Source organism: Macrobrachium nipponense, chromosome 24, assembly GCF_015104395.2.
Source record: "Macrobrachium nipponense isolate FS-2020 chromosome 24, ASM1510439v2, whole genome shotgun sequence".
Classification (NCBI taxonomy): domain Eukaryota; kingdom Metazoa; phylum Arthropoda; class Malacostraca; order Decapoda; family Palaemonidae; genus Macrobrachium; species Macrobrachium nipponense.
In genome coordinates this window covers 6401738-6416518 of record NC_061091.1, presented here as the reverse complement: position 1 = coordinate 6416518, position 14781 = coordinate 6401738, and the positions used below count along the sequence as shown (strand labels likewise).

At 35.7% G+C, this 14781-nt stretch overlaps 2 protein-coding genes across 4 annotated transcripts in view; one reads left to right on the top strand and one right to left on the bottom strand.

Moving 5' to 3' along the window:
- LOC135205402 (uncharacterized) overlaps positions 1-7690 on the top strand; it is a 246113-nt gene extending 238423 nt beyond the window's left edge. Inside the window, exon 3 of the mRNA XM_064235904.1 lies at positions 4935-7690. Coding sequence (XP_064091974.1) covers positions 4935-5864 — 930 coding nt within the window. The 3' untranslated portion in view covers positions 5865-7690. The remainder of the gene's footprint in view (positions 1-4934) is intronic.
- Positions 7691-7731: 41 nt separating this feature from the next.
- LOC135205401 (protein phosphatase methylesterase 1-like) overlaps positions 7732-14781 on the bottom strand; it is a 41312-nt gene continuing 34262 nt past the window's right edge. The window contains exons 9-10 of one of the 3 annotated variants that reach the window (XR_010312527.1): positions 14663-14767; positions 7732-11940 (exon numbers count right to left, since the gene is read on the bottom strand). Coding sequence is in view for 2 of the 3 variants with exons in the window: in XM_064235902.1 (XP_064091972.1) it covers positions 14749-14767 (19 nt within the window). In the remaining variant the exon portion in view is untranslated. Of the gene's footprint in view, positions 14768-14781 lie in introns of all 3 variants that reach the window. The other 2 variants (XM_064235903.1, XM_064235902.1) reach the window with 2 other exon arrangements.

Below are 14781 nucleotides of genomic sequence, written 5' to 3'. Positions count from 1 at the left end.
TGGTCCTATGTATTCCGCCCCACGTTGTATTTATTGCCATATTTTTTGCTATGAAATAGGTCAGATTAAAAAGAACTCTGCGGGCCTTGCCCGACATGTTTCAGTAGCTCGTTTTCCACGTGAGATTACTCTTTCTCTGCAGACATATTTTGGAACCCTCTCTCTCTCTCCCTCTGCTTTCCGTGATGGCCATAAAGATGGCCGGTGCATTTTAAAGGCGCAGCTCATCTATTTCGTCGCTGCACACTCCCTCATCTTCCCGCGTCTTCTTTGTTTTTTTAATCGGGGGTCAAAACAGGGGTTCCTCATCGAGATCCGTATTCGCTACTTTCTTCTTCTTCGTCTCTTTCTTCTTCTTCTTCGTCTCCTTCTTCTTCTTCTTCCTTCTTCTTAGTCTCTTCTTCTGCTTCTCGTCTCCTTCTTCTCTTTCTTCTTCTTCTTCTAGTCTTTCTTCTTCTTCTTCTTGTCTCCTGCTTCTTCGAAAACGACTCCCGCTATTTTTTGCTGCGTCAACATTCCTGAACAGTGGCGGTGACAGTCTTGTCCAGCCCGCCTGTTTTGCGCGCTCGAGAAGAAGGGGTGATGAATGAGAGAGAGAGAGAGAGAGAGAGAGAGAGAGAGAGAGAGAGAGAGAGAGAGAGAGAGAAGGCTGGAGAGGAGTTGAGTAAGAAGCGGGTTACGAAGAGATGACTAACTCAGAGAGAGAGAGAGAGAGAGAGAGAGAGAGAGAGAGAGAGAGAGAGAGAGAGAGAGAGAGATTTTGTCGGTTCAGAGACTTGCCCTGACAGTTTACTGTCTTACCCTAGGCCTAGAACCATTGGAAAGAGTACTTTGATAACAGGTTACTGTAAGACCCTAGAACCATCGGGAAGAATATATTTGCAATATGGTAGTATATTCAGTCCACATCTGTTGAATTAAATTTTATTGGACAGCTTTAAAACATTGAGCATCACTGACCCGTTGAAGACAGCATTACAAGGTAAACAAAACAGCCGTTAATTTCACCCAGACGAATGAGAGAGTTTATTTACTTTATGTTCTCCTTGATTACTGTAGAAATATGGCAGCTGTTGAGTGTTTCGCTAAAAGTACTACATGTAAGGGTATTTGTTTTCTATGTTTTATCATTTTCCACAGTTTCGTGTTCTATGTTTATCATGTTCCATAGTTTTGTGATTCAGTTGCAGTACTACATGTAACACACACACACTATATATATATATATATATATATATATATATATTATATATATATATATGTGTGTGTGTGTGTGTGTGTGTGCGTATGTATAACTGAATCACGAAAGTTTGGAATGTGATAAATCCTTAAATAAAGGTATAAGCCACGAAGGAAAAATAAACAACGGAGTTTCTGCAAGATCTTTTGACTCAACGTCCTTTACTCAGCAGTTGAGTTGAAAGGTCTTGCAGAAACACCGTTGTTTATTTTTCCTTTGTGGCTTATTACCTATATATATATATAGATATATGACTGGTAAAAGGGTTTTGTTACAACAGAATTCCATCTAATAAAAGGAGCCCATAAAATCGCCAAAGTGTAGAGAGAAAATACAATATATTTCAGAGACAGCAGTCTCTGAAATATAGTATTTTCTCTATATTTTGGCGTTTTTGTCGGCTCCTTTTATTAGATATATATATATATATATATATATATATATATATATATATATTATATATATATATTTGTGTGTGTGTTACATGCATAACTGAATCACGAAACTACGGAACAGTTTATATTTTTTTTAAGATACCGAAGTTACGTAACGTGTTATTGCCACGCAACGCCGTTGTAAAGGAGGCGTGACTGTTACCAGTCAATTAGTTATATCCTTCCCAGACGTCTCGTATGGAAGACTTCGTTGTTGAAAAGACCGATGAGCGACGGGCTGCATATGTACCGGATCTCCTTTCTTCGTCCACTTGAGCGTCTTTTGTTCAGCCGTTGGTTTTCGAGGGAGATAAATTACATACTGCGTTGCGCGCCTTAAAGTTTATTTGTCCGCCCACGTGACGGCTATAAGCCCTGGGCTTTCAACCTGGCTGTTTGTTGTCTCGCGTGTTTCTTTATTATATTGTTAACATATAAATTTTATGTGCGTAATCACATCTCTTCTTCCGCTTCTGTCATGGCTTAAAAATATCTGTGTGGCTCGCGTTCACCTGCTAAAGTGCATGATGATAAACCTCTAAACTGTCTTACGAGTAATTATCCTTTTACAATTGACACAGTTGTTTTCCTGCCCTCATTTTTAAGAAAGTTTGCATAGACGCATAATTCCCCCATAAATGAAAGCAAAAGAAACAAAAAATTAAAAAGAGAGGCAATACGGAGACAAAACGTCGGGTGGCTAGCATCATTTAAGTGATTACATGGCGGTAATTCTCGCCGGTGTTGGTAAACGATGCAGCTATGATACTAGACTAAACAAAGGAGAATGCTGGTGCTTTTTTTTTCTTTTTTTGAATTTTAGGCGTAAACAGGCGGTGGTGGTGACTGGGAGATGTTTTTCACTATACGCAGGGCTGTCTGTTTATGTAATGTATTTTTAACTGCTGTTTTAACGGAGTTGCTGTTTTAGCAGGTTTCATCCTGCAGTATATGTATATCGTTAGTCTGTCTCCTTGAATTTGTTCCAGACACTTGTTTTTCCTTTTGTGAAAAACTTGTGAGCTGCACGTTATCTTAATTTTTCACAATCTTGAAAGTATCGTAGAATGGATGATGCCTGAGATTTTCTATACGGATTTGGTCACATTGTCGGTCTAGCGAAAGAAAAATTCTGCGCGCTTTTCGTGGAACTTTATTCACGTGGTACTATAGACTCAAGTTATGGCATCTGTGTGTTTTTGCACTCTATTAAATATAAAGTCGTCATATGAAGCAGCAGGGGTGCTAACCTTATTCCCAAATCTATTTTAACCCGGTTTTAACAGCAAAACACAGTAGTACTACCCATAGATATATGTAAAGGAGTCCTCTCTATATCTATGGTACTACCTCCCCCTACATCCTAGAGACCTAGACAATGGTTCAGTTTTTATCCAATCAGGTACTTCATTGCTGATTCATCTCTAAGCGGTAGTTATTTATTTTAGGAGCTGATTGTTTAATGACTCATTCCATGGTATTGTCAGGGTCGTGATATCAGTGGGATGGGGTACTACCTTTCATGATATTGATCGTGCTCTAGTCTTCCCAATTGACAGTTTTGGTGAACCATGACAATGTTGATAGTACTAATGTATCTGTGTTCATGCCTCTGTTGAAGGGATAAGTACTTCATGTTGGTCAACTTTAGTACTACAAACATTAATTTTGAACGGATAATTATTGATTATCCGGCTTTAACTTAGTAGAACTGGACAAAGAAGTCTCGAGTCATTTTAAAAAAATGATTACTACTATGTAAATACCGTAGATGCCCTGACTCTCTGTCTCACGAGAGTTAATTTTGATTTGTGGGAATAGTCAGTGCTCTTTATATATCTAATGAATAATAATAATAATAATAATAATAATAATAATAATAATAATAATAATAAAAATAATAATAATAATAATAAAACAGCACTTTATTTTCTAACTCAATTTGAATGTGCAAATAAAGAAATACGAATTATCACTTGTCATACATAGTTATCTGGACCTTCACTTACACTGCAGGTTCTTCAGTCATACATAGTTAATGAGGTTACCCTATAGTTAAGGCTAATCACAGAAAAATAAATAAATACATAAATAAATAAATTCTTAATAGTTCTCCAAAATGTAACTAAAACTTCATAAATCAGGGAAGTATGGCACAAGTAAAATAAGAGGTTTGTTAATTTAAGGTGCATTTCTGGATTTTCTTTATCACCTGATGAGGAAATTATTCTTACACCTCATATAATCAGATTATGCTCTGTTTTGTTGCCATTGATACTTTTTTAAAAGTCCTCAGGCTGTTTTTTGTTGCTTTTTCTGCAATTTATTTTGTTTGATTTTTTTAACAGTAGAGTACAAACATTAACTTATAATCCAAGTCAGGTGTTGGTATTAAATAAACTTTTCCCAGTAGCTATGCAAATACATATAGATCAACTTTCTGCAACATGCAAGGCTACAAATAGGCTAGTGTTGAATTTTATCTTTTATGCATATTCCTCATAGTTAACCTTGTAAAGCATACATCCAATATAATACTGGAGCCTTTAGTTTTATGGTAAACAAGAAATGTCTACAAAGAAAAGCCCACAAGCAGCCAATTTCTACTTGAAAAATGTGCCAAGCAGTACTCCCACTTATCAAAATAAGCAAAAATTTTAAGTATGTAGTCCTCATATGTAAAGAAACACCCTTACGATATCAAGTTGTATAGAAACGCCTTTAAGATATCAAGTGGGTATAAGCCTCAACCTGAGTTACGAGAGGTTTGGACCTCATGACCAGACCAAGTACTATGGGAAAGTTTAACAGATATGCTCTCTCTCCCTCACTTCAGGTAGTCAGACTCCAGTAGTTACTCGTCTGTTGTAGCAATACTGTTAAGGATCTTGTGGAGAGAGAGAAGCAGCAAAAAACACTTGGTAATTTGGGCAAAGTATTAGAACTATGACAAAAAATTTATCCAGGTTCCAGTTTATGTTCACAACTGTCACCTGAAAAGGATAAAGGTCTTGGAAGGATTAATAGTATCAAAGCAGTAAATGACAAAGTACTGTAAATGAAATAGGGGAGTGTGGATTGTGTGGCTTTTGCATCTACAAAATTTTACTGCTGCAGATATTTTGACAGCCATAAAATAGTGTCTTTACTTTAATTAGGCAGTTGTATATTTCATAATTAAATTAAGTTCAAAGTTCTATTTCATGATTCTGTGTTTTCCATTAAAAGTCTCAGTTACTAATGTCATTTTTTCCTTTCAGTGCAACTTGAGCACAGAGTGTGAGTTCATGGGCCAATTGGAGGATACTTACTACGACACTCTACAGAGCCGTCTCTTCCAGGGACGGTACATTGCCATTGCCACAAATGGAAGAATCAAGCGAGCACGACGTTTAAATGGCCCCTTAGGAAAGGAGCACTTTTTTCTCTCTAGAAAAGTGAAATTGGAAGATGTGCACCGCATAATTGAACAGTACCACAGACGCCTTGAAACACGGCCTCCTCAGCGTTGTGCATGCTACAATATGACATCAGGTAGCAGTAGTGGAGGAGGACATGCATGTACTGTACCCACTCCTCCAGTAACAGTTGAGCCTGTGCCCACACAACCTACTACTGTGCGTCCTTCCCGATGTAAAACTGTCAAACGTGGTAAGAAGTGTAGAAAACGGCCAAAATGTAAATCTAAGAAATGCCGGAAGAGAAAAAAGCACAGAAGGAAATCTAAAAGAGGTCGCAGGAAAAAAGAAAAAGGACAGGAATTGACAACAACACCTGCATCAGTTCAGGTCAGGGACATACCAAGAAGAAGAAAGTTAGAAGTTAAGGGAGGTCATTCTAGAGTTAGACACCAACAGACATACCAATATAAAGAAGGTCTACAAAGACCACTAACGGGATCTGTCCCTACAAATGCATCTCTTCAGACAAGAAGACCACGACGTCAGCATCTGCACATGTATCCCTCTCCCTTTCTAACAACTCCAACTCCAACTTCCTCACATAGTACTCTGAGGCTAACCAGTAATACAAGGCGGCCGAGGCTGGGTACCATAACGACTACCCCATCTCTGCCCTTTCCCTCTGCGCCCTCGTCCGCCCACCCAAACCGTGCCCGCCACGCCCATAATGCGAGACGGCAGCGGAGACCACGGGGGCCGCTCAAATCTCCCACCTCAGTTACTGCTTAGTGTATATATTTCAGCGACACCATTTGTCATGTATATAATCGTAAATAATATATGTAAATACACAGAAATTCGACATATGAACAAGGTCCATAAGAAGGGGACTTAATTTATTTGATTTTATTTATTACTGAAAGTAAAATTGTTTGCCCCCGGATCAACGGTCCGCTACAATGTATGCGCTTGTCAATCTTAGTCAGTACGTGAGGAGTGGAAGTGTGTGACTTAACTATATGTGCAGGTTGCGATGCAGCCGAGAGAATGGTGCTACCTTATCCTACCACGTGCCATACACTCACCATATTGCAAACTGAATATAAATAAAGCTTGAAAATGTTTATTGATATATAAAACATATCAGTGTCCTAGGTCAGTCATGTGACATACTTATAACCTACACTCCCGGTTCAGTATGATGATATTTGTGCCATAAGAAGCGATTCGTGTGTGGAAATTGAAAAAAAAACTATGTAGGCTGACAGATAACCATTAGTTTGAGAGCTAGACTTATGTGGTATCTTAAGAGTTTTGTGAAATGTAATTTTATAAGAATGTGTTACATGAAAAGGACACAGACATTTCTTTATCTGGACCTTCATTTACACTGAAGGTTCTTCAGTCAACCAGTGACAAAGTACTGGTAAACTCAGATTTGCAGATTCTTTTTCTTAGCCTTTTGGAGTGGGGTAAATTATTTTGGAGAATATCAGTTTGTTTTTAATTAGTGAAAAGAAAATTATACTACAATATATGAGCTTAAATCAAGATTTCTTAAAGCCAGTGTATTAATAGAGAGGATTGCCAGTGAATAAAATGTTTAAATACAAGTATGTATGAGTGAAGTTTTTAAAATATTGTTTTATGGAAAATAAGAAAAAAAATGTGTTTCATGGAAAATAAGAAAAAATGTGAAATGTGACTTTTGGCAGCCCATGTTAGTACATACAACAGTTTATTGATGAACTGTCACAATACAGGCAAAACAACATATGAACAGTAATTCTGTGAATGGTATCTCAAATGAGTTGCCTCATTGAAGCTTATAACAAAAGAAACTGCAAGTCTGGCTAAGACCAAGCCTCTTTGTTGATCCTGTTGCTCATGGTGCAACTCTCCAGAGTAGCTGTCAAGTCACTCTTGGTCAGAGTTGCACAGTCTGGAGGCTATTTGCTCACTTGGCATTCATACCACGCCTGATGAGGCCAATCACACCAGGTATGGTGGTTGTTTTTCCCAGGAGTTGCCTCACTTCATGGGAAGCATGCAAGGAGTTCATAGAAGCCTCGTTGCTAACGCTGTGTGGTTCTGAAGATGAAGTGGTAGACATAAAAAAGGTACCCACGATGGTGTTAAAGTCTATAGTTTGTTGCAACTTATGTAATAAATCTAGTTAGTAACAAGATCTTTGATGCTACCCCAGCACACAGCTACAGTACCCTCACAACCGCCCAGGTGCTGGTGTTGTCACTACCAATGGCAGAGAGAGAAGTCTTTTGGTCACTCCTGCCATTAGTAGTTGCCTGGATCGTCCCTCTTCCAGTCTAGTCATATGTGTCTCTTGAGGGCCGTTCTGGATCGTGCAGAACGTCAACTGCAACCCCCATTCTACTGCTTTCTGTACAGATATTTTCATAAATATATTCTGGTTGGTAATGTATTTAAAGGATTTTATGTAGAGGAGCTATTTCATAACAAAAGTGTTGCTAATGTTACCAATACTAGTTTACAACTGTTGTCACTTAGGTGTTGTCATGATATAACCTACACAAAATGTGTTAGCAATAGTCTCCACATACAAACATTAAGTAACACTGCAAGGGTAGTTGTAAGATCAAGGTGTCATTGTGTGTATTAGATATCAAAGCCTCAGAACTTTGTTCAGTTTTATTTCAAGTGTTTACATTGATTTAGAAAAAAAGTTTTCACTAACATGTTTTCCATTATACAACACATTTCCTCGGTAATATTATTGCAATGAAAATAAAACACATTACTAATTCTCTTAACAACCTACTTTCCATACATTAAAGGCTATTATAATATATTACCAATAATTTATTTTCTCTTGCTTCTATATCATATTTACAATAGAATACACAGATATTACAGAATAATGGAACACTGACAACCAAGCTGATGTCATAAGATTTAAATAATGTCTGACCAGTAGTGCTCTTTCAATCAATTCCTGACTTCAAGTTCTCCAAGTATTACAAGCAGGAACTAATACTTATCCTATAATACTAAGGTACTGTAAGACCTTTTCAATACAAAACTTTGGTTAGAAAGTATATGTATAAAAGTAGCCTGATTTTGGATTTTTCCAATTTACCTATTTTTGTAATTACCTTGTCTTAACTTCACATATATAGCCTATATATAAAACAATCTCATTCTAATCAATTTGTTTGTGAGTTACTGTCAAACTAGCAAATTAGATCCTCACCTTCTGATAGGCCTACAAGTAGACAAAGTCTCATAAATATAAGAGCAGCATGAATTACCAAATCCACTTAATTTTGCCTGCACATGAAAATACTGGCACAATGCACATTCCCTCAGGCTAGCTGACGTGCAACGATACGTCGGGACTTTATGCTGAAAATCAGTTAGTCTATTTCCTGTTGTAGGCAGCAGAAGGCAGTGGAGTGGGGGTGTGAGTGAGTGCCTCTGTGTTAATGCTGCTGCACAGCCAAATCCAATGCAAAGGTTACAAGTAACCTTGGCAAAGTAATTGCTATTATCCAAAGTTAACATGTAGGAAATGTGAATTTCATTAGAATGTATTTTAAACATTTCAGATATACTTAATATGTAGATACTATAGCCAATAAATCCCTGCAAAACCTTTTCTTTAATTGAAAAAAAAACTAGGAAAGATATATTTCCATTGGTATGCTTAATTTTTATCTAAAACATTACTTACAGTATTATTCAAATTACATTAAGTGTTCTACAGTATAGTTTATAAACTGACTGTTATTGTTACTTATAATGTGTACAAGTGTAACAGTAGCTGAATGTAAACAAACTCTTGCAATGTGGTGGTAACCTTTTGCTGCCTCAACACCAATGTTCTTACTAGTGTATATTTTCCTAGGTATTCCAGGAAACCAACCCTGACCATGCATGTGCAGTATGAAATTTCAGGAGGCATTAACAGCAGATCAGTTGGCGTTCTCTTCAAATTACTGTTTCCCTGCATGTAGATATGTCAAAGATGATGGCAAATAAATGGTATTTTTATCATCGCAGTTTTTCTCATTACTCCCATACACTCAAGGTATGTTCTTATGAAAAGTCTTTACTGTTATAGTAAGCTCTTGTGAATGGTTTTCACAATTACAAATACATTCTTATAAATGAATTTTCTATCTTGATCTTTATGTAAACAAAAAAAGTTGCTTGCAAAATGGAAAATGCTTGACAAAATGGCAATATTTTTTTTATAAAACCCTAAATTCAGACCACATTCATTAACGTACATCTGGCTCTAATTATAACCCCACATCAAAAATATTGTTCTTCAGGAACAAGTGGCATGAATGATAATACAGTATCCCAATCAGCATTCAGAGAATAAGTGGTGGAGTTTATGGGTTATCAAAAACTACACAAATATTAGCATTAACAACTGAATGACCTGGGTTTCATGTCCCAATAGGTAAGTAGTATTCAAACAGTGGATGCACAACATACGCAGGAAGTACCTCCCTTAACCTGGCAGCAAAGGTCAAACTGGACACATGCGTTGCTTTTTTGTTTTTTTTCCATCTACCTTTCAACTTTTCCAGCCTAATTACCAAATTTTCAGTCCAATTGTTGTCCTTCATCTAAGATCAAATCCTTCAGACCAACCCTATTTTAGTCTCCAAAAATTTACTGGTACAGGTAAACCAATTTGGAGTTATATGAAGTACTACTACCACCTAAAGTGTACCTTGCATAGCATGCAAGATCGTATAAAATTTTCATCACAGCAGCATCCTTCTTTGCCTCAGGTCCATTTATTTGTCTTTTACACTGACCTGTTTCCATTGTTTTCTTTTCATTGGCTTATCACTTATCACTTATAAATTTTTCCTACTCTAATTTTTTTTCTTTCATAGAAGAAAAAAATCTTTTATCCAACCATCAAACTTGAAATGGATTACTTGATAACAACAACAACAACAACCAGACAACTTATGAAATAAAAAATATTGTGCAAGTAACACTCATTAGTATGTGCAGATTACAGTGTATATACGTACACTTCTGAGCCAATGCAAACTTTCCTAATATACTTCAACTACTCACAGCTTCAAATTTTGTACTCTTTTTGTCAAACTTTTTCATATTTGATTTCAAGCTTGTCTACTTATAAGGCACATCAAAGTATGCTGAGCATCCACTGTGATCCATGACCAAAAAATACATTCATTCAATTGTGATTCTACTTTTCTGTGTATGCCGTATCAAAATCTTTTGCAACCAACGTCATCAAGCTATGCAACCAACTACTGAACAATGAAACCGAAATGAGTCCCATAGAATTTGTTTGGGGGAAAACTGCATGTAACATCTTAATTCCTAAAATAGCCAGGTCGGTAATACAACCCACAACCAACCACTGAACAACTTTGCATATAAACCACTCAACTGTCCTGAGTCCCTCATGATGATGTTCAATTTCTGTACCTTAATTCTGATGTGTTGTCACATCAGAAACGTATAAAAGACGAAGCAAACACTGTTGCCAGTAAAATAGCAGGAATGGAAACAATTCCGAGATCACTTGCTAATCTACAGTTTAAGCCAAAAGCACCGCAACATGGTGACACTCAAACAATCTAAGTATAGTTGAAAGTTAAATCTCTTAAAATTTCTTGTCTCAGCAAGTAAATGGAAAGACAAGCAAGTAGATGTGAATGAACAGAAAGACAAGAGACTATGAAATATAAGATTAGAGCTTCAAAAAATTGTGTCCTACAAAAAATTACATTCAACCAACTTATACAGCTCCTACCCTAACCCCTAGCAGATGCCCACAAACTCCTTTACTTAAAGACAACCATACATAGCTGTAATGAAGGTGATGATATGACCAATAAGTCATTAAAAGAAATGGCACTGCTATCACCCATACATAAATACTTTGACAACAACCAATACACATAGACTTTAAGTTCTGAGATATGGAAAGATTTTACAGATTTCCAGTTAAATGAACTTACAGAACCTGCTTTACAAAATTTGATATTTATTCACAAGCACCCAGAAAGAAGCGTGAAGCCATTTCCCAATACATCATTCTCAGCAAATATACTGTACAAACAGTAAATTACCACTTTTCTTTTTAATAACATGATGAATGACACCTTAAGGAGGCAATATAAGTACTTTACAGTCCCTTTTGATTAGAAAATTCTATTACTTAAAGTCTACCTTAGAAAACTGCCTGGTATTCAATCATGACTACTAATCTCAAATCCCTTACTGAAAAAATGACTATGTACAGACACTGAAATCTTTATCTTTATGAATTTACAGATTACTGTGAAACTTAAAACAAATCATCCACTACTAAAAGAAACAAGTGCACATCCTAGAAATAAAATGGTTTATCATATGAATACATCAACTACTTGAAGACAAGTCTTACACTGATATATGAAAATATTCTTATAATTTCCACATACAAAAATTCATGAGAATACTTTTTTTCCACCAGCAAACAATAATTGTCAAGACTTTCTCATGATGATTCAACAATACCTGTATCTGAACTATAGCTTTAGCACATGACTACACTGCAATATCAGCAAAAGCTGCTCTTGGTGTTAAAACTGACAAGGATCTATGACTTAAGACAGAAATAGCAAATAACTGCTAGCTTTTACATGCTAACAGGCATTTTGTCAGTAAAAAAAAAAAAAAAAAAAACACTGCAAGGCAAGAGCTTGCGTAAGGTTTCCAGAAATTTCACTAAAAACTGTAATCAGTTTGCGGGGTTTACTTAAATTCTCTCCACAGCTGGAAAAGTTCAGACAAGTCTCAATTTCAATAAGCCCCAACATTGTCTTAAAATCATGACATGCTGAAACAAAAAATTCCACGGATTACATATACTTAACATAAAATCCCCAGCAGAAAAAAATTCTGCAAGTTTCAGGGGTCATATCTGACCTAAAATTAAAATGTTTACATAATTTCTATCTCCAACACTTTTTTTTTTTATTAAATGATCAAAACATGAATATGTAAGTCTAAACAGGCTCTCTGACATTACAGCAAATTGCTTCATCATTATTGATAGTGATATAATAAAATGTACCAACAACAGTACCTCTACAAGTACATCATAACATTAAGTACACAAAAAATATGCTGGACATCTCATGATTATTTGCTAATGCACAACTACATTCTATTGCTTCTAGTGCCAAGCAACAACTGTAAGTTCCACTCTACTGAAGCCTAATACAATATTACCAGGATCTGATATGGTTTTTCCTGACAACATGCTTCAACTCTACTGTGCTACACATTCTACCTGAACTAAGACCTGTTAATAACAAGTTTTTTCAGTTCTATACCCAACATCCATACTTGTACAGCTCTACGTGGTATAAAAGTCCAAGAAAAATATATTATTTTCTTTATGGTGCTAAGCAGTCTGATGGACAATGACACCTCACTTCATGATAAAAAGAATTCATCTCAGCAAGGGATTCAGTGCAATTATGGACTAAATATTCCCTAATATAATGAAAGCAAAGGCCTCAGACTCCCTCTGAGCAGTAAGGAAAACTAGTTGCATGAAATGTTTATGTTCCATGTCACAATAAAAGTATCTCCTTCAATTAATGAACTACATCAACTAGATTGGTCCTACAGAAATGATACCGGAATTCTATCCGGCATTAAATCCAGACATTACCTCATGTACTACTTATGAAAAGATGGAAATTTCCTCCCTTCTGTAACCTGAAAAAACATCTGCATGCCTCTCAACTTATGTAAGCTGCAAAATCTCACAAGTATACATAAAACTCTTTCACAATCCACTAGATCCAAACAGACTAGACAATATTAGTAATGTGTGAGCAAAAAAATAAGTTGCCTTATCCTATGATAATAAATCTAAATTCTTTATATGGAGGAAAAAGCTGTGTTCATATAAAGATAACTTTATCTGTTGACACCATGAATCAAAATTCATCACTAAGGTTAGAAGTACAAAAGAGTAAACAAAACAATTTACTTTTACGTTTCACTCTCAGTCAAAGAATACTCCACTGTGGGACATTTATCCACTCAACTGAAACTGAATATCCTGATCATCACTAGTTTCCACTTCAAAAAGTAATATAAAGCTACTTGATGTATTAAGTCGTTCCTTTTCTTAATAGTTTCATCAAGATTAATACTCTAGCTTTTAATCCATGTTCAGTATCCTTCCCTACATTCTAAAAACAACAAAGGTCAATTGGATAGAAAAACAGTAAAAACATAGGCCAGGTTTACAAGACCTAGGAAAAATTATATGCAGCTGGAAGACTACTTTATGCAAAGTAAATATCCAACTTTTAGATGAGAAAACTTATCCGTAATTAATATGAAATTAATTTATTCACGTTTACTCACAAACCAGCCTTTTTACAACAGATACACCATGTACCATTGTAAGTAACTTTTTTGTTTATTTTTATCATAATGATAAAGGTTTCAGATATAACCAGTAAGCTGTACCAAATTCACTTACACCATTTCTACTGCATTGTATCCTCATTCCATTGCAGCCATCAGCTAAATCCACCAAATTTATGAGGCAATCCTTTGTAAGTGAGAAAACTATCATAAGGAGGACCACCCTCTGCAAGGTTAGCCTTTTTAAAGAACTTAGCCAGTTAGAGACATCAAGAAATCCAAAGCTAAAACCTGGTCTGCACAGAATTACTAATCCAATCCAAGTCAAAGTTTATGCACATACACACATGCATAACCAAGAGCCAAAACCAAGCAGATCTAAATGATACAAAAAAATACCAGCAAATACACAATGACCAACAATAAACAAATCAACAATTAAAAGATTTATTAAACTGAAATCAGGATAAGTTTAGAGAAAGTATGTAAGAAAAAAATCAACTTATAAAAGATAGTGAGAACATTACAGGAGTCTGTCTGTTACTTAACTCTAAAACATACACTTTTTGCTAAATAGTACTAAATATCTTGGTCTGTGCAAAATTCTTATATTTGAAAACACAATAGAGATCTTTTACATATTTGAAAATGTAATAATTTTGAAAGGAAAACAAGGCATCTCTTTAGCCTATCAATAGTAACACCACTGAGGAGAGGAGGAAACTACAGTCCATTAACACCGCTGTCGTTACATCCTTCATTTACCAAGAAAAAGATTCCTTTATTTGAGAGAGAATGCAATTTTCTAACCAGTTTGTATCTCTAATCATTTGCTTATCACAAAAAGTTTTTTATAAAGTCACAAGGTAAGAAATCTAAAAATAAGTTTAGCCACCCTTTCAAAGATATTGTGCCAGTCCCAAAATTCACACAAAAAAATGTACTGTTTAAATTTGACCAAAAAAACAGCGCCCAGATGGTTGCAGCTGTTGTCATAAAACCATAAGAATCACTTCAATTAACATGTATTGTCTACTAAAGAATGGAGATGATTTAAAACTATGTTAGTAGTTAACTTGCAAAACAGAATAAAGCAAATAAAAAATCTAAGTAAACAACAAATAGACCACCATCAAATGATTTAAAATTCACATTAACTTTATACATACAGTTTGTGGTTAAATCAGAAAGGAGATACGATGATCCGTAACAATGGAGTGAAAGAGAGAAACTTCTCAATTGGGCACCAAACACATCAACAAGCAGGGAAACTTCTGTTGGAAAAAAT